The sequence below is a fragment of the Heterodontus francisci genome, chromosome 1 (assembly GCF_036365525.1).
Source record: "Heterodontus francisci isolate sHetFra1 chromosome 1, sHetFra1.hap1, whole genome shotgun sequence".
Lineage (NCBI taxonomy): Eukaryota > Metazoa > Chordata > Chondrichthyes > Heterodontiformes > Heterodontidae > Heterodontus > Heterodontus francisci.
In genome coordinates this window covers 171,078,625-171,105,179 of record NC_090371.1, presented here as the reverse complement: position 1 = coordinate 171,105,179, position 26,555 = coordinate 171,078,625, and the positions used below count along the sequence as shown (strand labels likewise).

Genomic DNA, 26,555 nt, shown 5'->3' with positions numbered 1-26,555 from the left:
CTTAATTTGCAGTTGAAAAATATAATATTCAAATTAATTTTATTTCATTTTAATTTGATTTCATGCAAGAATATGATTATCATCATCACTTCAGCTCCTTCTAGAGATATTTGGTTTAAAAGTCCCTTCAGCAAGATTCAAGTTAGAAATTAAGGGCAGGTTCAGTCTCCAAAACAGTATTGGGCAAAATTTTGCAAGGTGTGGTCTCTGCCATGGGTCCTCATTGAACAGGATTTCAAGGTCACACAATAATGTTGGATAGTTTATAAAAGGAAAAAAAAATCTGAAAAATAGAAAATTCTGCAAACAAAGATCAGCATGCATTTGTAAAGAAAAAAGACACATTTCAAAGCAGTAAGGATAGAGAAGTTTTAGGAAACATGAAATGTAAGGAACAGAAAACAGTTCACCCAGGAAGCATGCTTCTTTATTAGTGATCTGAAATCCACTTGCTTGTCTTACACCATAAACGTATCTAGTTGCCTCCTGAACACAGTTATATTAATTCCTTCAGTAGCCTTCCTTGGGAATTTAGTCTATTTGTTTATCCTCCTCTGTGAAACCATTCTGCCAATTCCATATTTATTTCTGATTACTATATTTCTTAAAATTACAACTTCTTATAATTCCTTATAAAAGGAACAGAAAAAGGAGTGGTTACTTTGCTGGGTATTTATTATCAACCTGAATGTTGACTAGGTCTTGCTGTGTGCGGAGGAAATGCGAATTGAACTGAACAGTGTGCAATCATCAGTGAACATCCCCACTTCTGACCTTATGATGGAGGGAAGGTCATTGATGAAGCAGCTGAAGATGGTTGGGTCTATGACACCACCCTGAGGAAATCCTGCAGTGATGTCCTGGGACTGAGATATTTGGCCTCTGACAGCCACAACCATCTTCCTTTGTGCTAGGTATGACTCCAACCAGCGGAGAGTTTTCCCCTAATTCCCATTGACTTAAATTTTTCTAAGGCTCCTTGATGCCATACTCGGTCAAGGGCAGTCACTCTCATCTCATCTCAAATCATCTGGAATTCAGCTCCTCTGTCCATGTTTAGACCAAGGCTGCAATGAGGTCTGGAGCCAAGTGACCCCGGCAGAACACAAACGGAGCATCGGTGAGCAGATTATTGTGAGTAAGTGCCGCTTGATAGCACTGTTGTTGACTCCTTCCATCACTTTGCTGACAATTGAGAGCAGACTGATGGAGTGGTAATTGGATTTGTCCTCCTTTTGGGGACAGGACATACCTGGGTAATTTTCCACATTGTCAGAAGATGCCAGTGCTGTATCTGCACTGGAACAGCTTGGCGAGCAACATGGCTAGCTCTGGAGCACAAGTCTTCAGTACTCCAGGCAGGATGTTGTCAGGGCCCATAACCTTTGCTGTATCCAATGCTTTTGCCTGTTTCTTGATATCACAGGCGAACTTCCTTAATCAGTATATTTCAAGCCCAATGAGGAAGAAAGCAGTGCTGGATCTAGTTCTGGGATATGAAGTAGGGCAAGTGGAATGTGTTGCAGTGGGAGAACATCTTGCCAATATTGATCATAATATAATTAGGTCGAGAGCAGTTAGGGAAAGGGACAAAGAAAAATCATAAGTGAAAATGCCCAACTGCAAAAGAGCAAATTTCAGTGATTTGAGAAGGGATCTAGTGTAGGTAGATTGGAAACAAAGATTGGCCAGGATATCAATTAATAAGCAATGTAGGCCTTCAAGACGGAGATACATTGACTACAAACTAAGGATAGCCCCATATGGAGGAAAAATGAGACATTCAGATCTAGAGCTCCCTGGATGACAAAAGAAATAGAGGTTAAAATAAAACAGAAAAAGGTTTATTTTTCCAGCAACAGTACAAAGAGTGCAGGGGAAATTAATAAAGGATATAAAAAAGACAAAGAGAAAGTATGAGGAAAGATTTGCAAGTAACATAAAAGAGAATGCAAAATCTTTTTATCAACATATAAAAAATAAAAGAATAGTTAAAGAAATAATGGAGCCAATTCGAGACAAAAAAGGAAATCTTTTGGAGGCAGGGGGTATGACTGAGGTACTGAATGCATCCTTTGCAGTTGTCTTCACAGAAGAAAAGAATGAGGAAGCAGAGATACTGGAAGGATAAAAATAGATAGAAAGGAGATGCTAAATAGGTTGGCATCATTCAAAGTTTCATCTGGTCCAGATGGAAAGCATCCTAGGCTCGTGAGAGAAGGGAGGGTGGAGATAGCAGAAGCTCTGAACACAATCTTTTAATCCCTCCTTGGACATGAGAGTGTTGCCAGAGGACTGGAGGATTCCAAATGTTACATCCCTGTTCAAGAAAGGGGCGAGAGGGATAAACCTGGTAACTACAGGCTAATCAGTCTAATGTCAGTGGTAGAAAAACTGCTAGAGACTATTGCCAAGAACAAAATTAATTCTCACTTGGAGAAACCTGGGTTAATAAGGACAGCCTGCATGGATTTTTTTAGAATTAGAATTAGAATTAGAACATTACAGCGCAGTACAGGCCCTTCGGCCCTCGATGTTGCGCCGACCATCTGACCTACACTATTCCATTTTCATCCATATGTCTATCCAATGACCACTTAAATGCCCTTAAAGTTGGCGAGTCTACTACTGTTGCAGGCAGGGCGTTCCACGCCCCTACTACTCTCTGCATAAAGAAACTACCTCTGACATCTGTCCTATATCTTTCACCCCTCAACTTAAAGCTATGTCCCCTCGTGTTTGCCATCATCATCCGAGGAAAAAGACTCTCACTATCCACCTTATCTAACCCTCTGATTATCTTATATGTCTCTATTAAGTCACCTCTCCTCCTCCTACTCTCTAACGACAACAACCCCAAGTCCCTCAGCCTTTCCTCGTAAGACCTTCCCTCCATACCAGGCAACATCCTAGTAAATCTCCTCTGCACCCTTTCCAAAGCTTCCACATCCTTCCTATAATGCGGCGACCAGAACTGCACGCAATACTCAAGGTGCGGCCTCACCAGAGATTTGTACAGCTGCATCATGACCTCGTGGCTCCGAAACTCGATCCCCCTACTAATAAAAGCTAACACACCATATGCCTTCTTAACGGCCCTATTAACCTGGGTAGCAACTTTCAGGGATTTATGTACCTGGACACCAAGATCGCTCTGCTCATCTACACTACCAAGAATCTTCCCATTAGCCCAGTACTCTGCATTGCTGTTACTCCTTCCAAAGTGAGTCACCTCACACTTCTCTGCATTAAACTCCATTTGCCATCTCTCAGCCCAGCTCTGCAGCCTATCTATGTCCCTCTGTACCCTACAACACCCTTCGACACTATCCACAACTCCACCGACCTTCGTGTCATCCGCAAATTTACTAACCCACCCTTCTACACCCTCATCCAGGTCATTTATAAAAATGACAAACAGCAGTGGCCCCTAAACAGAACCTTGCAGTACACCACTAGTAACTAAACTCCAGGATGAACATTTGCCATCAACCACCACCCTCTGTCTTCTTTCAGCTAGCCAATTTCTGATCCAAAGCTCTAAATCACCTTCAACCCCATACTTCCGTATTTTCTGCAATAGCCTACCGTGGGGAACCTTATCAAACGCCTTACTGAAATCCATATACACCACATCCACGGCTTTACCCTCATCCACCTGTTTGGTCACCTTCTCGAAAAACTCAATAAGGTTTGTGAGGCGCGACCTACCTTTCACAAAACCGTGCTGACTATCGCAAATGAACTTATTCTTTTCAAGATGATTATAAATCCTATCTCTTATAACCTTTTCCAACATTTTACCCACAACCGAAGTAAGGCTCACAGGTCTATAATTACCAGGGCTGTCTCTACTCCCCTTCTTGAACAAGGGGACAACATTTGCTATCCTCCAGTCTTCCGGCACTACTCCTGTCGACAATGACGACATAAAGATCAACAACAACGGCTCTGCAATCTCCTCCCTGGCTTCCCAGAGAATCCTAGGATAAATCCCATCTGGCCCAGGGGACTTATCTATTTTCACTCTTTCCAAAATTGCTAACACCTCCTCCTTGTGAATCTCAATCCCATCTAGCCTAGTAGGCTGTATCTCAGTAATCTCCTCGACAACATTTTCTTTCTCTACTGTAAATACTGACAAAAAATATTCATTTAACGCTTCCCCTATCTCCTCTGATTCCGCACACAACTTCCCACTACTATCCTTGATTGGCCCTGTTCTAACTCTTATCATTCTTTTATTCCTGATATACCTATAGAAAGCCTTAGGGTTTTCTTTGATCCTATCCGCCAATGACTTCTCGTGTCCTCTCCTTGCTCTTCTTAGCCCTCCCTTTAGATCCTTCCTGGCTAGCTTGTAACTCTCAAGCGCCCTAACTGAGCCTTCATGTCTCATCCTAACATAAGCCGCCCTCTTCCTCTTGACAAGCGCTTCAACTTCTTGAGTAAACCACGGCTCCCTCGCTCGACAACTTCCTCCCTGCCTGACAGGTACATACTTATCAAGGACACGCATTAGCTGCTCCTTGAATAAGCTCCACATTTCGTTTGTGCCCATCCCCTGCAGTTTCCTTCCCCATCCTACACATCCTAAATCTTGCCTAATCGCGTCATATTTTCCTTTCCCCCAGCTATAATTCTTGCCCTGCGGTATATACCTGTCCCTGCCCATCGCTAAGGTAAACCTAACCGAATTGTGATCACTATCGCCAAAGTGCTCACCTACATCTAAATCGAACACCTGGCAGGGTTCATTACCCAGTACCAAATCCAATGTGGCATCGCCCCTGGTTGGCCTGTCCACATACTGTGTCAGAAAACCCTCCTGCACACACTGGACAAAAACAGACCCATCTAAAGTACTCGAACTATAGTATTTCCAGTCAATATTTGGAAAGTTAAAGTCCCCCATAACCACTACCCTGTTACTCTCGCTCCTGTCGAGAATCATCTTCGCTGTCCTTTCCTCTACATCTCTGGAACTATTCGGAGGTCTATAGAAAACTCCCAACAGGGTGACCTCTCCTCTCCTGTTTCTAACCTCGGCCCATACTACCTCAGTAGACGAGTCCTCAAACGTCCTTTCTGCCGCTGTAATACTTTCCTTGATTAACAATGCCACACCCCCCCCCCCCCCCCCCCTCTTTTACCCTCTTCTCTGTTCTTACTGGAACATCGAAATCCCGGAACCTGCAACATCCATTCCTGCCCCTGCTCTACCCATGTCTCTGAAATGGCCACAACATCAGGATCCCAGGTACCAACCCATGCTGCAAGCTCACCCACCTTATTCCGGATGCTCCTGGTGTTGAAGTAGACACACTTTAAACCAAGTTCTTGCTTGCCAGTGCCCTCTTGCGTCCCTGTAACCTTATCCCCTACCTCACTACTCTCAACAGCCTGTACACTGGATTCCCCTGCTGATTTAGTTTAAACCCCCCCGAAGAGCACTAACAAATCTCCCCCCCAGGATATTGGTACCCCTCTGGTTCAGGTGAAGACCATCCTGTTTGTAGAGGTCCCACCTACCCCAGAAAGAGCCCCAATTATCCAGGAAACCAAAACCCTCCCTCCTACACCATCCCTGCAGCTACGTGTTCAACTCCTCTCTCTCCCTATTCCTCTCTTCGCTAGCACGTGGCACGGGCAACAACCCAGAGATAACAACTCTGGTTGTTCTCGCTCTAAGCTTCCACCCTAGCTCCCTGAATTTCTGCCTTAAATCCCCATCTCTCTTCCTACCTATGTCGTTGGTGCCTATGTGGACCACGACTTGGGGGTGCTCCCCCTCCCCCTTAAGGATCCCAAAAACACGATCAGAGACATCACGTACCCTGGCACCTGGGAGGCAACACACCAACCGTGAGTCTCTCTCGTTCCCACAGAACCTCCTATCTGTTCCCCTAACTATGGAGTCCCCAATGACTAATGCTCTGCTCCTCTTCCCCTTTCCCTTCTGAGCAACAGGGATTTGTTAAAGGGAAATCGTATCCAACGAACCTGATTGAGTTCTTTGATGCAGTAGCAGAGAGGGTTAATGTATGTATGAACATTCAAAAGGCATTTTATAAAGTACCATATAACAAACTTATTCAGAAAATAAAAATGCATGGTATTAAAGGAAAGATGTTAACTTGAGTACAAAATTAGCTAAGGGATGAGAGGCAGAGAGTAGTAGTGCAGAATATCTATTTTTCTGACTTCAGTGACGCATGCAGTGGGGTCCCCCAGGGGTCGGTATTAGGACCATTGTTTTTCTTGTTTTATATATTTAAATGACCTGGATTTGGGTATAGGGAGCTCAATTTCAAAGTTTGTGGATGATACAAACCTTGGTACTGTAGTAAATTGTGAACAGAGTTGGTGACGACATCAGGAGGACATGGACAGACTGGTGAAATGGGAAGACACATGACAGATGCAATTTAATGTGGATAAATGTTAAGTGTTTTACATTGGGAGAGGCAGTATTACCTATTTTGAGGGGTGCAAGAACAGAGGGACCTATGGGTGCATATTCACAATTCTTGAAGGTGACAGGACATTTAATAAGGTGCTTAAGAAAGTGTATGGATACTTTGGAAATAACAGCTTTGAATTCAAAAACAAGCCAGTCATGCTAAACTTTTACAAATCACTGGCCAAGTCTCAGCTGAAGTATTGTGTACAATTCTGGGCATTACTCTTTCGGAAAGATGTCAAAGCCCTGGAAAGGATACAGTGGCAAAGGCCTGCTTGGGTCTGCAAATGAAACCCGACCTAAGCCCGACCCAGCCCGAATCCTTTGACTTTTTCCTGCGCCTGACGTGACCTGACCCAACCACCAGAATATAATCAACTTTATTGAAGGGGTTGTGCTCTACCTAGGATAGAATCGCTCACTGCAGACTAGTGCAGAGTCTAAATGCACGTTTCCCGCCTTGACGTCCTGGCTGTCACTGTGTCCAACCTGGCCCGACCTGACCCGAGCCCTAATGATGGATCCAGAAGAACGACCCTACCTGACTCGAACCCAACACATGTTGTTGGGCCCAGTCGGGTTCGGGTCAGGTAGCCATGCTCTATCTGGAGGTTTACCAGGATAATAGCAGGGATGAGGAAGTTCAGTTGTGTGGAGAGATTGGAGGAGCCCGGAAGTAATGTAAGGAAGATTAAGAGGAGACCTAATACATATATTCAAAATTATGAGGGTTGTGATAGTTCCTCCCTACTTGCTTTATTTCCTCTGGCAAGTGGATCGTAACCAGAGATCATAGATTTAAAATAACTGACAAAAGAACTGGAGGGAAAAGAAATGAGAAGAAATTTCTTCACACAGAGGGTTGGTAAAAATCTGAAACACTCTTTCTGAAAGGGTGTTGGAATCAAATTCTGTGGGAACTTTCAAAACAAGCTGGTGTGTGGAATTAAATTGGCCAACTCTTTCAAAGAATCAGTACAGGCACGCCGGGCCGAATGGCCTCCTCCTGTGCTGTAAGATTTTATGATTCCTTGTATCTTGAACCCTTTATTAGTACAAACTAGTTGATTAAATGTCGTCCATCCTTTTCTTGAATTGTGAAAAGCTCCAATTAGATCACATTGAAACCTGTTTCCCCAACAAGAACAAGCCAATTTATTTCATCTTTCTTGTAACTTGAAACCCTGATACCTGTTAGAAAACCCTAACTGCTGTATACAGTGAAGGGGAATGAACGGAGGTTAGTTCGGAACAGCATATTAATGAAAGGGATATTATCCCCACTGATTTTTCTTGAGAAGAACCAAACGAATAGGGATTTGTGATATCAAAGACATGCTATCTCTTTCGCAGATAAACTAACAGCCCATTTTGTTTACTTTTTTTCTCTAAGAAGCTCATGGAAAAATACTGTAAACAAATAAAAGCTGTGTGAAATATTTTACGTTGTTTGCAGATCCTCGATGTGCTGAATCCATATTTACAGGCAGTCTTTCCACAAGTAAAGTTATGAAAGTTTTTTAAAAAACACCGTTATTAAATCTCAGTTCATAAACCGATCACACAATTGCGTAATTTATGTCACTGGAACCAATCCCGGGCCGGGACGTTGCTGATGTTGCGCAGCTCGTTCACACTCCAGCTCTTGCCGGCAATGATAATCCATTGCCAGCAGAACTTTCCCAGGCTGTCCGGTCTGTCGTCTGCTGCCCTGTGGACAGCTTGTGTTCACATCTCCTGTTAACTGGCTGCTTGCCTTCATACTGATCAGGTGACAGTCGAATGCCTCTAATAAATAGTTGCAAACCGCCCATGCATATATGCGCAAACCTGAGAGTATTGAATTCAAGAGCTGTCACCATGAGGGCTCTGCTGAGCAAGGTGCTTGCGGTCACAGGCACACTTTTATTAGTCTGCAGCAGTACGGTAAGGAACTTCTTTTAAACAAACACTTACATTGAAACCGTGAAGAATAAACCAGGAGTCCCGACAGGTGTGGAAGGGGAAAACGCTTTGAAGGTGTTGTGCTGTGCCAAAATAATTCACTCCGGGTTATCTCCGAATCGCTTCCTCACAGTACAATAATTTAGAAAGTTCTCAGGTAAATACAGAATATGCATAATACACAATAGGAAAACAAAATGTGGCTCATTAGAGGTTACATCTGGTCAGATATGAAAATTCCAGCGCAGTCTCAGCCAGTTATCTTACAGTTGTGGAGAATGTCTGCTGCCGACGTGCTGGACCAATAAGTCTATTCGAAAACAGTGCAAGTTAGTATTTTCAAAGTGTTAGGGTTATTGCAGGAACGTGTAAGTCCCATATATTCTGAAGAGCGAAAACACCAGTGACTTAAATCTGGCATAAATAAGATAGGGGCAGGAAGCCACCATCTGTCTGATGTTTTACATATTAATAATGCAACTTTGAAAAACAGAACTTAATTTTTTTAAGTTTTCCATTTGCGAGCAGTGACAATTCATACAACGCTCTGATAGTAAACTAGTGCATTTAAAGCGTTATCACTTTCAAGAATATTCCATCTTTTTGTTTTAGAGGGAGAAGGGCCTGTAGAAATTGAGTACTTTTTAAAGTTGACGTATTTCAGCGATACTAAGCATGTAAGTGAAATGGAAAAAACAAGTTCACTAAATATTTTTTTTCAACGAGACAATGCTGTTTTAGCACCAGGAGGTAACGACCCAGTATTGGGAGCACGGAGGAATTCATATATAACTGGCAGAGGTTACAATAAGAGTTTGTTAAAAATGCTTTTTTGTGATGGCTCTATTTTCAACTGTATTAGTAAAACTGCATCAGGTTACCACTCTTGATCGCAGAATACTTTTTAAATGGAGAGGGAGAAAAGAAACAATTACGTTTTATTACTCTGGCCAATTACGCTGGAACATGGAAGATTTTACATTTTTAATTTTTCAATATAGCTTTCATTACAACTGTTTTCATTCAGCTGGATGAAAGACAGTATATCTGTTACATAAAAGGAATATCTTACAGATAAAGAATTGACACCAATTTATTCTGTGTTGTAAAATTATTATAAACAACAATGGTTATCATTAGACTAGCTTTTAATTCCAGATTTATTAATTGAATTCAAATTTCGCCATCAGCCATGTGCATTAGCCTAGGCGCTGGCTTACTTGTCCAGTGACTTTTCTCACTACACCACAACATAAAGCTGACCGTGCATTTATCCTTTTCAAGGTAAAATTCACCTCACAACGAGACTTGGACCGGCTGGGGATTGAACCCAGGACATGCGAAGCAGCACTCTATCACTGAGCAACAGCATCAGGACTGAAAAGTTGCCGTTATGAGGAAAGATTGGATCGGTTAGAGTTGTTTTCCCTAGAACAGAGGAGGCTGAGGGATGATTTAATTGAGGTGTACAAAATTATGAGGGGCCTAGATAGAGTAGACAGGAAGGACCTATTTCCCCTAGCGGAGAGGTCAATTACCAAGGGGCACAGATTTAAGGTGATTGGTAGAAGGATTAGAGGGGACATGAGGAATAGCATTTTCACCCAGAGGGTGGTGGGTGTCTGGAATTCACTGCCAGGAACAGTGGTGAAGGCAAAAACCCTCAACTCATTTAAAAGGTACCTGGACATGCACCTGAAGTGCTGTAACCTGCAAGGCTAAGGACCAGGTGCTGGAATGTAGGATTAGATTGGGGGATAGTTTTTTTCAGCCAGCACAGACATGGGCTGAATGGCCTCCTTCTGTGCCATAATTTTTCTATGGTTCTAATTTTACTGATGAATTTTAGTGGAAATTTGTAGTGGACCCTAACCAGCACATGTTCAAACATATTTTGGGTGTACTTTTCCGATTGCACCGAAAGTGGAAACTCTACCCAGAGAACTTTAATAGTCAACTAAAAACCGAACAGTACTCTCCATGTAGCAAGAGCTATTATCGTAGAATTCCTCTCTAGCCCAGAAATCGGAGACCTGACACACCATTTTAAAAAAAACTGCAGATGCTGGAAATCTGAAATAAAAATTGAAAAATACTGGAAATACTCAGGTCAGGCAGCATCTGTGGAGCGAGAAAGAGAGTTTACGTTTCAGGTCTGTGACCTTGCCTGACCTGCTGAGTATTTCCAGCATTTTCTGTTTTTATTACACGGTTTTGAAAACCACACAAGCATGGCCAAGTTCCTGTTCTTTTGAAACTGTCCTGCCGTACAAACAGAGCAGTTTCATGAAATAAAGCAAACTGATGTCAGATTTTAATTCACATTTCATGTCTTGTCCAGTAAACTGGGCATTTCAAAATGGAACCAAAGTAGAGGTTTTATGGTGTATTGTTGTCTAGTTAAGGCGTTTCGAATAGAGATGGTATTATAGAAACAATTTTGTGCATTCACATTCGGTGTGTAGTTTATTAGAGCGAATTGACCTCACCGTTACACTAACCCAAAAACACAAGGCACTTTGTTCACGTCGGTGGGTTCTTTAGGGATGGCAAATATTGTAACAAAATATTGTTATTCTGGACTCAATTCAAATTTCTTTACAGATCTGTATCAATCAACCTTTAATCTTAATCCTTTATTATATCCTGCTAATTTAACAGCAACTGTGTATGCATCAGGGCCTGACTGCTCAATTGAGGGAGATAGGTTTGCTTTGTAGTTTTGTTTGTTTCCTGGGATGTGGGCGTCACTGGCCAGGGCAGCATTTATTTCTTTACATAATTGTCCTTGAGAAGGTGGTGTTGAGCTGCCTTCTTGAACCGTTGCAGTCCACCTGGTGCGCCTGGTAATCACAATGTGAAGTTACATAGTACCTTTTAACATAGAGAAATAGACCAACTCACTTCAGAGGTGGAATCAGACAGAAATAAACCCAAGACAAAAGGAACAGATATTAGGAGGGATGGTACTAAATTTGGCCAGAGATGAGTTTGAAGGATGATCGTGAAGAAGGACGGGAGATTTCGCGAGGGGGAGGAGCTTATAGAGATCGAATGGGGAAAATCCATGAAGAGGTTTGAGTATGAGGATAGGAATTTTTAGCTGGAGGGGTGTGTGTGTGGTTGGAGCTAGGAGGAACAGGAAGATACTAAGTTAACAAGGACAGGAGTGATGGATAATTGCGACTTGGTATGGGATAGCATGGCAGCAGCAAAGTTTGATTGGCACCCCATCCACAAACATTCACTCCCTCCACCACCGACGCACAGTGGCAGCAGTGTGTACCATCTACAAGATGCACTGCAGCAACGCACCAAGGCTCCTTAGACAGCACCTTCCAAACCCGCAACCTCTACCACCAAGAAGGACAAGGGCAGCAAATGCATGGGAACACCACCACCTGCAAGTTCCCCTCCAAGTCACACACCATCCTGACTTGGAACTATATCACCGTTACTTCACTGTCACTGGGTCAAAACCCCGGAGCTCCCTTCCTAACAGCACTGTGGGTGTACATACCCCACATGGACTGCAGCGGTTCAAGAAGGCAGCTCACTACCACCTTCTCAAGGGCAATTAGAGATGGGCAATAAATGCTGGCCTAGCCAGCGACACCCACATCCACATGAATGAATAAAAAAAAAGACGACAGTATGGAATTGGAAGTAAACGGCTTTTGAGTTGGAGTGGCAGAGGGCACCAGGGTTGCGAACATTCTGGTTGAACCTGAGACAGGGCCCAGGGATGATAATGGAGAGAGTCCAGACTTTCCGCTAGGACTGAAAATAAAGGCTTCCCTATGTCTAGCGGGAGAAAATTAGTTTATAAATTTAATGAAAGTAATAATTAAATAGCATTACTTGGTGTCTCTGACATCATATGAATTGTTTTTTTTAGTTTTTAGAGATACAGCACTGAAACAGGCCCTTCGGCCCACCGAGTCTGTGCCGACCATCAACCACCCATTTATACTAATCCTACACTAATTCCATATTCCAACCACATCCCCACTATCTTTCCCTACCATTTACCTATACTAGGGGCAATTTTTATAATGGCCAATTAACCTATCAACCTGTAAGTCTTTTGGCATGTGGGAGGAAACCGGAGCACCCGGAGGAAACCCACGCAGACACAGGGAGAACTTGCAAACTCCACACAGGCAGCACCCAGAATTGAACTCGGGTCGCTGGAGCTGTGAGGCTGCGGTGCTAACCACTGCGCCACTGTGCCGCCCCCGTAACTAACATCCTCGCAGGGAGATTTTCCACACGTTTGCGCAGTAAATTGTTCAACAACAACTTACATTTTTAACGGGACTTTTATATATTAAAATTATACAGACCTTTAATGTATAAAAACAGAAACACATTGAAACACAAATGGGTACTGGGATAAAGAAGATTTAACAGGATCAAATGCTTGATGGAAGAGGTAGACTTTAAGCAAGGTCGACAAAGTGGAGAGGTTCAGTGATGAATTCCATAGCATTGGTCCTAGCGGAAGCTATGGCCACCAAAGGAGGAATTTTAAAAAAAACTCAACACCCCAGCCCCCAAAGATTTCTTGCCCTTTTTTACCTTTCCATCTCCCAGATTAATTAATCACCAGGTTAGCAGATAGTAAATTAACCAGGGTATTAAACAATTCTTTTGGAAACGTGAATCAGATCAACATTGCTTTTGTATGCAAAAGACCTACCAGATGAAACGTGTCAAGCAACAGTTCTCAAACTGGTCCATTGGTTGGACAGAGAACAGTCTGCTGGGTTGCCCCGTTTATTTATTCGCTGCATTTACATGAACTCAACGATACGCGGTTAGACATTATATATAAAGATGTTCACATAGAAAATGTTAACGAGATAAATCAAACAAAAATGTCGGCCAGGATTATGACATTAAGATTGATAAATGGCCAGAATCTGTTGAGCAGTTTCCATGATTTATCAGCATAATTCGAAATGAAAGCAACCATTTGTCAGCTAAATTAACAAGTAGAATGACATTCTCAGATCGCAGTAATACAATTCAAAACGAAACAAAAGAAGTCAATTAATTGAAAGTTTGCCGATGTAGATAGTGTTCATCTGAATGGGACAATTGAGCGTTAAACTGGCACTAAATACTGCAATTATTTGCAGGTCCAGTCGTCTCCAGTTTCCAACAACCCAAGACCGTTAGTTCAGCGGATGAGGAGATCGATGCTTTGGCGCTGGATCACTGAGAGACCCATTGGTGCGATTTGTAGAGTGGACTCTGAATGTATCACCAATTACTGTGAAACTCAGGATACGTACGTATTCAAGTATCATTTCCAGGCATATAAATGTTTTGTCTAAATAAAAATTGCTTAAAGACTTCTGAGAAACATTTAACCCATGCTAAATAGGCATGTCGTTTACAAAGTGTAATTTCAGTAGTATTGCATGCCAGTTTGGCCAATGTTAATTTCAACGCACAACTAGGCAGGTTTAGAGCAAGTTCTTATCTAGAGTTCCCCAAGATAATCAGAAAATGCTCGGTTACACGAGCAAACTTGTTTTGAACCGTTCTGAAGAAAAATATATATCGATAGATTAACAGGTCTTATTTCTTTCCAGATGTTAACAGGCCTACTGTGCAGGTGCAGCATTTTTTAAAAAAAATTTGCTGCCTTTCAGACTCTGGAATTGAGAAAACTCTTGCCAAACAAGTTAGTGATTTTAACAAAAAAAAGACATATATCGTGTGTAAGTCATGGGCTCTATTGGTCGTTTTATATTTTATGTACTATTTTTACATCCAGTTTGTTAGGATCGCTTGGCGGCCGGAGCTCCTGAAGTGGTACATCAATATTTACTTTTCTTTTGTTGACTTTGAACGACAAAAAATTAATACTTAGTACCAAAAGCTATCCTTCGTTTTCTTCGTACAGGCTGGAGAAGTTTGAAAGTTTACATGAATTAATTTGCCCACACAAAATTCTGATCTTTTAAGCAAAATACTGTACTGCTGCTCAGTTGAGACATTGCGTTCACCCACTTCAGTCACACTCATTTAAGGCAAGGGGATGGTATGCATCGAAAGCCATTGTTAAATTCGACATCTTTGTACAACATTTATATATCATGTTTTATAGTGGCTACAGCATAGCAGCTGAAAGCAGACACCCTGGTAGCATGAGTTGTGGGAATCAAATTAAAATCAATTAACTCTCCACACCATCTAATAGAGGTTAACAGTGTACCGTTTACTTTTCACTTGCAAGGGAGAAGGCTCTGCAGGCTCCTGTTCTCCAGGGATCGCAGCTCCTTCTCAATAAATCTTACAGCCACAAGAGCTGATAAAAATCCTCAAGGGGCCGGCAGCAACGTACACTTACCCAAAATGCTGCTGTCATTTCCCATAATGCTGTTGTGTCTGCTGAATATACTGAGTGTATTTTTCACTCTTTCAGTCCCCCCTTTTGGCCCTTGGCGACTACTTGCCCAAGATGACCACGCTAACTATCTACCACTGCTCTGGACTGCCTGCCCCATGCCATTAGCCAGGTGGCTGGATAGTGTGGTCCAGGGCTTTGCTTTTTGCTACTCTAAATTACGCTAAGGCTTTGCATTTCTTTAAGGTTTTGCCTCCTTCTCTTCCTACTGTATGACTTACAAGCCAGGGTTACCCATACTAGGGACAAGACAAGTTGTACAACCACCAGGGCATGGGACACTATCCTGATCCAGGGGTGGATGTTTACCCCAATTCCAAATCTGTTGGTACCAGGGGTCTGTGCTTAGGGTATGATCTACATACTCCCGGATGTCTTGTAGCTCCTCCTCCAACTGGTAATACCGCTTGACCATCCCCTCTTGCTCTGTCCAGAGGGTGTTCAGCTTCTCTGGCAGCCTGGGCAACAGTGGTGCTGTCGGGGAAAGGTATTGGTATTGGTCTAGGTCTCCTCCGAGGTCGTCTGTAGCATGCAGACAAACTTTGTCTCTCTTGTGTATGCAGACCAGATGGACTTCCCCTATGGTAGTTGTATCCCGCGGGGATAGGCAGAAATTGAGGCTTGGTACTGGGCATCTTTAGGGTCCATTTAGGTGCTCCGTTTCTGCAGTAGTCACATAGTACTCCCCTTTTCCCCTGTATGCCACATGTGTGGGCTCATGTCTTGAGCTGCTGACTTGTACAGTGCAGTTCGTCATCCTGCTAAATCCTCACAATGCCCTCTCTCCCCTTCTGACAGGATGGGGGCATATGATGTAGTACCCTGCCTTTCTACATCCTGTCACTATCACCATTCCTGTCAATGGCATAGGTGGGCACCTGGTGGTACTGTATGTACTTGTCCCTTCTTATTACTCCAATGTTTTCAACCGCATATTGTGGGTAGGCTCCCTGGTCGTTTGGAACCACCGGTATCATCAGTATTTGCCCTACCATCATCAGATTTACAGCAACACATCCTTGGAATACAAGATACACTCTGGTTAGACCCTTGAGCCTACAACCATTCATATTGCCTGGATGCTGTGCCATTCCCTTAGGTGGGTGCTATTAATCCAATCTGGGATTTGTTGTTCCTGTATCTGCCTGAGGCTGTGCCTGACCTGTCCCACTATCCATGCTCTGTACACATGGCATGCAGCAGTCTTTTGTTCCTCTCTCCCTTGCTCCTCTGTACAGTCTATCAGGGAGTTAATGGCATGGGCATGACCCTCAATAATGGTTATCCCCTCCAATATTTCTTCTATGGTCTGTTTGCCCAGTGCAGTCCCTTTCTGGACAGCATCATTGGCCCCAAGACTCAGCTGCCTGAAGTTTTCCTTGAGGGTCTGGGTCTCGGTGCTTAATCCTGCAATGTCTAGCGAGTTGATGGTTGACATGTCTGTTGCCCACTCGGTGGCAACAACATTCACCAGGCTTTGTTTGTGCCAGCTGAATGGGTCTCGCCCCATCTTGGTGTAGTCATATGCCCCAGCAGCACCCGCTTCCTCCCTCACTACTCTATGTACCATTCTCTGGTATAATGCCCTTATCTCGGGCCACTTGCACCACTGTGGGAGGGTCAGTGGCATCAGGTCGATTACAACTGGTATTAACTCATGGTGTATATTATCATATAATTCGCCCCTTTCGCACTGCATTACCAGCCCATTAGTTGGACCAGGGTCCATGGTGGGCATGTCCATGGGGTTGTTGTGGGGGCTAAAGTTCTTGTCGGTGACTAGGCTGTGGGATTCGGCCCCTCCTGCCCCCAAAGTGAGATGGTCTGTATTCGGTTCTGTACCGCCTTGTCCTCGCCCTGACAGATGAACATGAAGGTTTTACAAGTATTGGGTTTGTAACACATCAACTCACAGTCATTGTCCTTGCATGGCGATACCAAGACCCCCTCCATGACGGCCTCGCAGGACTTAGAGCCCTTTGGGAATTCGATACATATCCATTGTCCCACACTGACGTTGACTATTGTGAATTTTCTCTCGTTGGTCTCCCTCAACCCCTGGTAATTGCCAGTCTGTCTCTACCAGTTAGACGTCATCATCCAGATGTCCTCCTCTGAACCAATCTCCGCTACAACACTGAACGTTATGTGGTCTGTCATTCCCTGTTGACACGTTGGAGGCCACAGCGATTGCCAGGAGAAATGTTGGGGCCCACATCCTGTAAAAACAAAAGATTATGGGGCACTCTGTGAGCCCCCAGTGTTAGGGGGTTTCAATTGGGTCCAATGTTTCCATCAGCCTTTGCCTTTCATTTCCACGCACGCACAGGTGTCATGGTCATAATTATTGGGTTTGGACCCGTCCAACATGGGGCAAACCCCGGCTTCTGGAGTAGTTCCTTAACCATTACCATGTCCCCTACCCCAGGCATGTCTCACACCTCTGGATCTAGCTCCTGATCCTTTGCCTGGTGTTGATCTCTAGCCTCCTGCCTAAGATCTTTCAATTGTTTAGGTTTCCCTCACATATCTCTGCACCCTATCCCTCAACAGTCCCAAGTCCTATCCCCCATGATGATAGTCTCGGGGAGCTGCATGGCCCTCCCGGTCATTAACTCATAGGGTGTAAGTCCTGTCATCCGATTTGGGGGGTGGGGGTGTGGTCACCTGCAACTTCATTAGGACTGTTGGCCGCAGATCTGCCTATGCCTGCCCAGTCTCCTTGATGGATTTTACCTGGGCTGTCTTTAGGGTCGTGTTCATACACTCCACAATTCCCGAGCTCTGAGAGTGGTAGGTATCAAGCAGAGATTTCACATACCCCAACGTTTTACAGGTTTCCTTAATGACCCTTTCCGTGAAGTGGTGCCCCTGGTCCAGTTGCACCGGGACTCCCCACCTGGGGATGATCTCCTCGGCCATTATTTGTGCCACGGTAGTGGCAGTGCTGTCCCAGGTTGGGAAGGTCTCCACCCACCATGTGAATTGGTCTATGAGTTCCAGACAATGTTTTCCCCCTACTCGGTGGTGGGGTCCCGTAAAGTCTATCTGTACATTCTCCCAGTGACCCCCCTCGGCCTAGCTGGTGTGACAGCCTAACTTTGAGTGGCTTCCCGGGCTTGTACTGAGCACACATCACGCACTGCTGGCAATATTTTTCTACGTCTTGCCCCATTCCCGGCCATCACCAATCCTGGGCAAGGGAGTGCATCATAGATTCCCTTCCCGCATGACTGGGCCTGTGGTGCAGGTGAAGTAGCATTCCAGCACCACCACCCTCTCATCATACCACCAGATACCATCTGGCCCGGGCGCCGCCCCCTTGCTCTCCCACATCGCCTTCTCTGCCTCCGGTGTGTTGGTGTAGTATGCTGAGGTCATTGTCTTCCACGTTGTTTAGTGCAGCACTTACCTTCAGCTCGGAGTCAGCAGCTTTCTTTGCCTCCTCATCCACTCTTTGGTTCCCCTCCTGGATTTCGTTAACTACCTTCTGGTGAGCTTTTACCTTAACGGACGACTTCTTCGGTAACCTGGTTGCTTCAATAAGATTCCATATTATCTGCTCATGTCTAACGGGCTGTCCTGATGAGGTATTAAAACCCGTCTCTCCAAGGCCCCATATAATCGTGCACTACCCCGAAGGTATACCCACTGTCGGTGTACACGTTTACTCTCTTTCCTTCCGCATATCTCAGGGCCTCCATGCCAGCAACCTGTTCCGCCACTTGGGCAGATTTGGCCCCGTCTAACAGTCCCACTAGTATCAGTTCTCTGCTCCCTCCTACAACCACCCACACGTCTTTGGGCTCCCATCCACATACCTCTTGGATCCGTCTACAATCAGGTCCAGTTCTGCCTCCTTAAGTGGGTCCTCCACTATTGCTCCCAGGGTCTCGTACAAGTCCTCTTTGGCACATTCCGAGATCAAACTCTCGGCGGGGTTTGCTCCTGTGTCCCGTACAATCTTAATGGATTTGTCTCTCGGTAACAGGACAGTCTCCCATATCACCCTTCGGGCGTTGGAGACTGTTCTCAGTCTTCCCATATTCAATAGTGCTACCAGGGTATGTCGGGTATGTGGGACTATGTCCCCTAGAATAACCACAAGCTCACTAGTCCTGACTGCCTACGCTGCACACAGTAGCCGCTGGCTTACGACGATGTGTAGCAGCGCTAGACTGAGTTCTGTCTTGTTGTAGTATGCTACTGACCACTCTTTATCCCTGAGCAACCACAGCGCAGCAAAACTGTCCCTCATGTGGAAGGGACACTTTGAGTGCCAGACTGAGACCAGGGCCCGTTTCAAGGCCCCGTAAGCCTCATCATATTCCCTTGTCCACTCTAGGCTTTCCTGTGCTCCTTTCCCCCCACTTTAGGAGGTTCTGTAGGGGTTGGGCCTCTGCACATAGTTGGGGATAAAGTTCCAACAGATCCTCATTGTCAATTTAATAATGTCAAATTTAATAGACACACTCTCAATCCCATTCACACTTCCTAATTCCAAACAATTTAGAAATATTGATTCCTGTAATAGTTTAGTTTAGTTTAGTTTAGAGATACAGCACTGAAACAGGCCCTTCGGCCCACCGAGTCTGTGCCGACCATCAACCACCCGTTTACACTAATCCTACATTCCTATCACATCCCCACCTATCCCTATATATTTCCCTACCATCTACCTATACTAGGGGCAATTTCTAATGGCCAATTTACCTATCAACCCACAAAAATATATAACAAGCAACAGACTCATGCTTTCACTATTAAATCCAGACTACAAAGTGTTAACAACTGCTAGCTCTGCAGAACACTGATAAGGACATTCATTCGTGGAAGCTTCCAACATCCATACATACTCGAATGAAAGACACAGTAATTTTCTCTTACTCACTTTAAAGTTCCTGCCTGAGTTTTATTTTCTCAGCCTCATTTCTCCTACACTGTCGCTGATATGCCATCAGCCAAACTGCTTTCATCAAGGTCTGTGTACAAGTGGACCCCTGTATCCACTGTTCTGCCTCATCCACCAGATCATCCCACTTTGTTCCTAATCCTCAACCATTTAACTGGTTCTTCAAATTATTGCACTTAAATACCAGGTCCTTGCACCTTAAATCAAGTTCTTTAACCTTCTCCTTGGCTCGTTTTGAGTACTCTAGATACCTGTTAACTGCCTTATCACCTTTATCCTTTTTCTGTCCTTGCTACCACTCCTTCTGTTATAAAAACAAGAAATGCTGGAACCACTCAGCAGATCTGGCAGCATCTGTGAAAAGAGAAGCAGAGTTAACGTTTCGGGTCAGTGACCCTTCTTCGGAACTGACAAATATTAGAAAAGTCAAAGGTTATAAGCAAGTGAGGCGGGGGTGGGGCAAGAGGTAACAAAGGAGAAGGTGTAGATTGGACCAGGCCACATAGATGACCAAAAGGTCATGGAGCAAAGGCAAACAATATGTTAATGGTGTGTTGAAAGACAAAGCATTAGTACAGATTAGGTGTTAATGCACTGAATATTGAACAGCAAGTGCAAACCTGAAAAAAAACAGTGGGTAAGCAAACTGAACAAACTAAGATGAAATGAAATAAATGCAAAAAAAATTGTAAAAAATGTAAAAAGGAATGTAAAAAAAAAGAAAAAATAACTAAAAATGAAAGTAAAATGGGGGCCTGTTATGCTCTGAAATTATTGAACTCAATGTTCAGTCCGGCAGGCTGTAGTGTGCCTAATCGGTAGATGAGATGCTGTTCCTCGAGCTTGCGTTGATGTTCACTGGAACACTGCAGCAATCCCAGGACAGAGATGTGAGCATGAGAGCAGGGGGGAGTGTTGAAATGGCAAGCAACTGGAAGCTCAGGGTCCTGCTTGCGGACTGAGCGGAGGTGTTCTGCAAAGCGGTCACCCAGTCTGCGCTTGGTCTCCCCAATGTAGAGGAGACCACACTGTGAGCAGCGAATACAGTATACTACATTGAAAGAAGTACAAGTAAATCGCTGCTTCACCTGAAAGGAGTGTTTGGGTCCTGGGATAGTGAGGAGAGAGGAGGTAAATGGTCAGGTATTACACCTCCTGCAATTGCAGGGGAAGGTGCCATGGGATGGGGACGAGGTGGTGGGGGTAATGGAGGAGTGGGCCAGGGTGTCGCAGAGGGAACGATCCCTTCGGAATGCTGACGGGAAGGGAGGGGAAGATGCGACTGGTAGTGGCATCACACTGGAGGTGGCGGAAATGGCGGAGGATGATCCTTTGGATATGGAGGTTGATCCTTTGGATATGGAGGCTGGTGGGGTGAAAAGTGAGGACAAGGGGAACCCTGTAACGGTTCTGGAAGGGAGGGGAAGGAGTGAGGGTAGAGGTGCGGGGAATGGGCCGGACACGGTTGAGGGCCCTGTCAACCACAGTAGGGGGAAATCCTCAGTTGAGGAAAAAGGAGGTCATATCAGAAGCACCGTCATGGAAGGTAGCATCATCAGAGCAGATGCGTCGGAGACGGAGAAACTGGGAGAATGGAATGGAGTCCTTACAGGAGGTAGGGTGTGAAGAAGTGTAGTCAAGGTAGCTGTGGGAGTCGGTGGGTTTATAACAGATATTAGTAGACAGCCTATCCCCAGAGATGGAGACAGAGAAGTCGAGGAAGGGAAGGGAAGTGTCAGAGTGGTTCGGATCCCACCTGCCTTTATCCATTTTGTCATAGATTTTCTTTCGCCTTTTTCATTACTATTTTGGTGAGTGAGTCCTCCCGGCCCCACTGGGGCTCCAATTCCATCATGACTACCAAAGCCTGGATTCCACCGAGGTCCACCTAATCTCCTGGTATTCCCACAACTTAACAAGAGTGGCTGATACACACTCGTTGCTGTTGTCTCATTGTGCGGTGTTCCCGACTCTCGGTGAATCCTGCTGACTACGCCAAAATGTTGTGGGAATCAAACTATAATCAATTAATGACTCCACACCGTCTGATAGAGGTTAAGAGTGTAGCATTTATTTTTACTTGCAAGGGAGAAGGCTCTGCAGTCTCCTGTTCTCCAGGGAATGGCAGCTCCTTCTCAATAACGCTTAAAGCCACAAGAGCTGATAAAAATCCTCAACGCGTCGGCAGCAACGACGTACACATTACCCACAATGCTGTTGTGTCTGCTGAACATACTGAGTGTATTTTTCACTCTCTTTCAAGGTCAAGGTACCTCTTCTTACTCATATTCTGTAGGATACCAGCTTTCATTTATCCTTCCTACATTTGTAGACCAGTAAATACTCCTAGAAAACATGAGAATTCTGTCCATACAAGTCCATACTACTGATCAGCCATAAGAAATACTCTTGTACAGCAGGATAAGTTCAAGAATGATGTGAACCAGTACAAATTGTGAATGAGTTTTTTTCCCCCCCACCAGCAGGATTGCACTTTGTTCATTACAAACGTTCTCGGCCTAAACCAGCATTGGCCATGCGGGCCCATCATCGGTATTTTGAAGTAAAGGAACCACACTCTAAAAACTACACTTACATCCTCCTAAAAGGTGATCTTCAGAAGCAAAACTTCCCTGAGAGTGAAAGAAAACTCTGATCACGGGAAACGAATAGAATCATGAGGCCACAATAATAGATCCTAGTACTTACTGTAGGAAATGGTGATTTAATACAGACCAACATTGATCATCTGCTGTAAAATTGTATGAACAGTTTATAAATGATTAAAATGCACAAATTGAATCACATCTTTTATTAATATTTTGGAAGTAGCATTGAAATGACAGACATGCAGCAGTGCCAAACATGGGTCATCTGTGTTATAAAATGTTTGAACCACAAGCAAGTGGGTATGTGTTGTTGTTTTCTTTAAAAATAAAAGCATTATCTAAAACATTTTTATCCATATAAAAAATATACAACAGTGCATTATTTGTTAACACATTCAAATGTATGGCATACAGGGTGGAAGTAAGTAAGAGCTCTCCAAACAGACACATGAGGTTGCGTTCCTAGAATTTTGTTCATATTTTGGGTAGTACTTAGCTCCACATCATTGGCGTGAACCAGAAGGATGAGTTCAGAAGTTTAGCCATGTCATCGAAGTGATAAGGATGGATTCCTGACAGAGATTCAACGATGGATGCCAACTTGGCTATAAACCACACAAGTGGGCCAAGAACTGACTGTTTAACAACTTCTACAAAATATTAATTTGATGCATATACACCTTGGGCCCTTACCTTCCCTTTTGCTCATGCACCAAAACTTGGTGCATGAGCAAAAGGGAAGGTAAGGGCCCAAGGTGTATATGCATCAAATTAATATTTTGTAGAAGTTGTTAGACAGTCAGTTTTGGTGCATCACTATTCATTGGTAAAACTTTCTACATTACACTAAATATGCAAGTATCAATCTTAAAACTAATTTGTCTACAATCCCACCTCTGGATTCATTTGAACACAAAACACAGGGGAAAAAAGGGCTGCTTGAGGAATAAGAGGCCCTTCATATCTTTTCTATTACATGTTAAATTAAATCTCATAATTGGGCTGCTAATGGTGGCTGGAGCATGTTGAACGAACAGAGTACACATTAAAACCCACTAAGTCCAGATTCATATGTAAGATCAATCAGAGAGGGAATATTGTTTAGCATAGGCACTCCACATCAATTTTGACCATATTCATCCACTCTTTTTCTCTGAATAACATATGAACAAAACCATTATTCCATTTGCACCCATATACAAATTGGCATTGCTTGACTGCATCAATGTAACCCTACTGTCTAATATCACAAGGTGCTCATTCAAAAAAAAAATCAAGAGTTTCAGTGTATGTGGTAAGTGCAGAATAAATATAAAGTGCAAACAAGGTTTTTTTGATGGGGTAGGGGAAGAAAGTAAAGGTGGATAGGATTAAGTGTCATCACACCCAAACAGGCTAGCTCTCTCAGAATAAAAGAAATCACCCATGTTACATATACTCCAATATATACACAAAAAATTACTTGGAAATCCCATGGAGGGCCATGCACAACATTGATACTACAGCACACAATCAGAATTAATGTAGATTATAAGCAAAGACTGTTCTACCTTCACAAATGTCAATGTTGCAAAACTGTAGTAGTTAGTTCCATTTGAAATCATTCTAATCACATTACTGAAATTTTTAAAAGCTCCATTTGATACTAGAAGTAGCGTTATATACCCTCAAGGCATGATTTTGCAAGTTTAACCTTGGAAAATAGATGACTTCATTTAACACAGAATTTGACACTTTTGGGAACAGCCTGCGCTCAATGAGACTTTGATACCTTTGCAACTCTAGAAAATGTAAAAAAAAACATGCATCCTTTGCATAGCTGCTCTCACTCAGGGCTGCAGAAATGCTGGCACGGAGGTTCAAGATGGTTTCAACAGGGGTGTCCTTTCTGCTTCTGATGCCTGTTTTAAAAAATATATATACATCATTATAAAAACACAAGGACAGAGCAAGAAAAGACCATCATTAAGTGTTCCAATGTAAACTCCTGAGGAGGATGAATGTTTGGTTTCATATTTGAATATGGGTATTACTCATTATTACTCATAGGAAAGCTTGTTAAGTGCCAATTTTAAAGGGGCAAGTACCATGTAGGTGAGGGCCGAGGCTGATAGCAAACCATCCGAACCACCAGTACGTGAGGCCTGAGAGATTTTGACTACTGGGCTCATTTGTTTAGACTGCAAGTCTTGAACCTGTAGGGAAGCTGGCTGGCTCTCCTGCTCCTCCTGGAAGAGTGGGACACACAGGCCATTTTAACAGCCTTCTCATCTGGTTTCTGTCAGGTGAGTGGAGTTAAAATTAGCCCTTTAATTTCAGGTAGTCTAATTTTCAAGTTACAGTTATATTTAGAAGTTACTTTTTTTTTTAAATGAGGGTTTAGCAACATCTAACACATGACAGATTCCTTATTGGACTTCATAGTTAAGTTTGGTTTAATTTTATACAAGATAGATTTATGGTCGCTAAAATTGCCATCCAAATATTCTATTGGCTTACAAATTTGTAGAGGCAATATAGAGAAACATGCCTTGATTTTCTTGCTATTAACAGATTAGAGACCATTACATGCAGAATTTATCATTGCATGCTGTGACCATTATAAACCCGTGTCCATTCATGTCACAATTTTGGGTGCTGCTCCAAACCAGAGTCGATGACTTCTATCTCCCTTTCTCTTTTCTTCTCCCAACCCTTCTTGGGCCCTTCTCTCTGTCTCCTCCCCATCTTGTCACTGAGTTAGTTCACTTTTATTTCTCTGCTACTGGGTATTTTTTCTTCCCTAATCCCCATCCCAACCCATTGCGACTATTCCATTGTCCTGCTCTCCTGCCACCATTCCAGGCTTGAATCCTGCATGGATAAGTCCACAGCTTTCCTGCATCTCTCTCCAAATTCTCTGAAGGGCACATAGAGGACCAGCAGCTGCTTCCTTATGAGGAGCAACTGCATCCTCCTCTCTCCACTTCCTACTCAGCATGCCTGCTGGGGCTAATCTCACCAATATCTTTCCTGTCCCACTCATCACTTCCCCGTTGGGCACTGATGGCAAACCAACAATCACCACCCTTTTCCACATTCCCCTCCAGAATGCCTTCAGTCACAAACAAGGTTTTTGCTTTCCATTACCTTGTGTAGATGATTGCATCAATATCATGGCGTTGATGGAAACTTGGTTTATGGGCATTATTGTTCCCCTTACTGAAACCTCCATGTCCAGCTTATACAATCCACCATCTACCCCACCCAAACTGCCTTGGGGACATTGTGGCCCTCACCATTGATTCACATCTTGGTTCCCCGCTGCCCCCCTACTCTTCTGCTCCGTTCGGCACCTCACATTATTTCACCCCTCTTGCCTCTTCAAAATCCTCATTTCCCCCAAACCCCACATTACTTACTGACATATCCTACCTCCTTGCCTCCCCAAACCTATGAATAAAGGATAAGAAATCACTCAATAATTTCAATCTTCATCACAGCCCACCTTGCCCACTTGCCTCAGATTTCACTCCTCCAGTAACCTCTCCCACCATATAAACTCCCATTGCCATCTCTTGAAGGTGAATGTTTGGTTTCACATTTGAATATGGATATTACTCATAGGAAAACATATCAAGGGCAAATTTTAAAAGGGAAAATGCCATGCAGGTGAGAGCCGAGGCTGATGGCAAACCATCTGGACCTCTGAAGCCACCCCCACGAATTGGCCATCCCACATGGCCTCTTGTCTGGATCACAAATAAGGTCATCTCTAGCTTCTTCCTTGCATTTTCTACCACTCACATCCTCCTTCTAACTCCATGTTTTTCTGCATCCATTCCTGGAATAAGATCCCCAAGTTACTCACAACTGCACTTTCAAACTCCCAACTGTCTAGCATTTGGCTCTCCATTTTGCATGTCAATTTGCTCAACAACTCCCTTATCTTCACCTTGATTTTTTTGTCATCAAACACTTATTCTCTCCCACCCTATTTGTTCCCCTGATATGGCCCCCACCTTTATTCCCTCGGGTTCAAGGCACACAACTGGTTTTACCATCTATCAAAAGATCTGGCTGGACCACACCAAGTACAATTAGGCCTTGCCAAAACCGTTTATTCCAAGATCTATTGGGAGAGCAAAGATAACCTCCAGCTTCTTTTCTTCAGTACCAATTATCTTATTAAACCCCTCTCCCTACCATCAACCTTACCTCCAACAG

At 43.7% G+C, this 26,555-nt stretch overlaps 2 protein-coding genes across 6 annotated transcripts in view; one reads left to right on the top strand and one right to left on the bottom strand.

Moving 5' to 3' along the window:
* Positions 1-8,307: 8,307 nt before the first annotated feature.
* Positions 8,308-22,684, top strand: LOC137373576 (liver-expressed antimicrobial peptide 2-like). Of its 5 annotated transcripts, none has more exons than XM_068038555.1 (3): positions 8,308-8,389; positions 13,552-13,703; positions 22,227-22,684. In XM_068038555.1, exons 1-3 carry the CDS (start codon positions 8,324-8,326, stop codon positions 22,261-22,263), a joined length of 255 nt encoding a protein of 84 aa, XP_067894656.1. In that variant the 5' UTR covers positions 8,308-8,323; the 3' UTR covers positions 22,264-22,684. The 5 variants fall into 5 exon arrangements, 3 of the variants coding, with proteins under 3 accessions (XP_067894656.1, XP_067894645.1, XP_067894665.1); XM_068038544.1 differs by having other exon boundaries at positions 22,224-22,684; XM_068038564.1 differs by lacking the exon at positions 22,227-22,684 and adding an exon at positions 14,011-14,074.
* A 416-nt stretch (positions 22,685-23,100) lies between these two features.
* Positions 23,101-26,555, bottom strand: part of LOC137373571 (lysosome membrane protein 2-like) — a 73,399-nt gene continuing 69,944 nt past the window's right edge. The window contains exon 12 of the mRNA XM_068038534.1: positions 23,101-24,250. Coding sequence (XP_067894635.1) covers positions 24,209-24,250 — 42 coding nt within the window. The 3' untranslated portion in view covers positions 23,101-24,208. The remainder of the gene's footprint in view (positions 24,251-26,555) is intronic.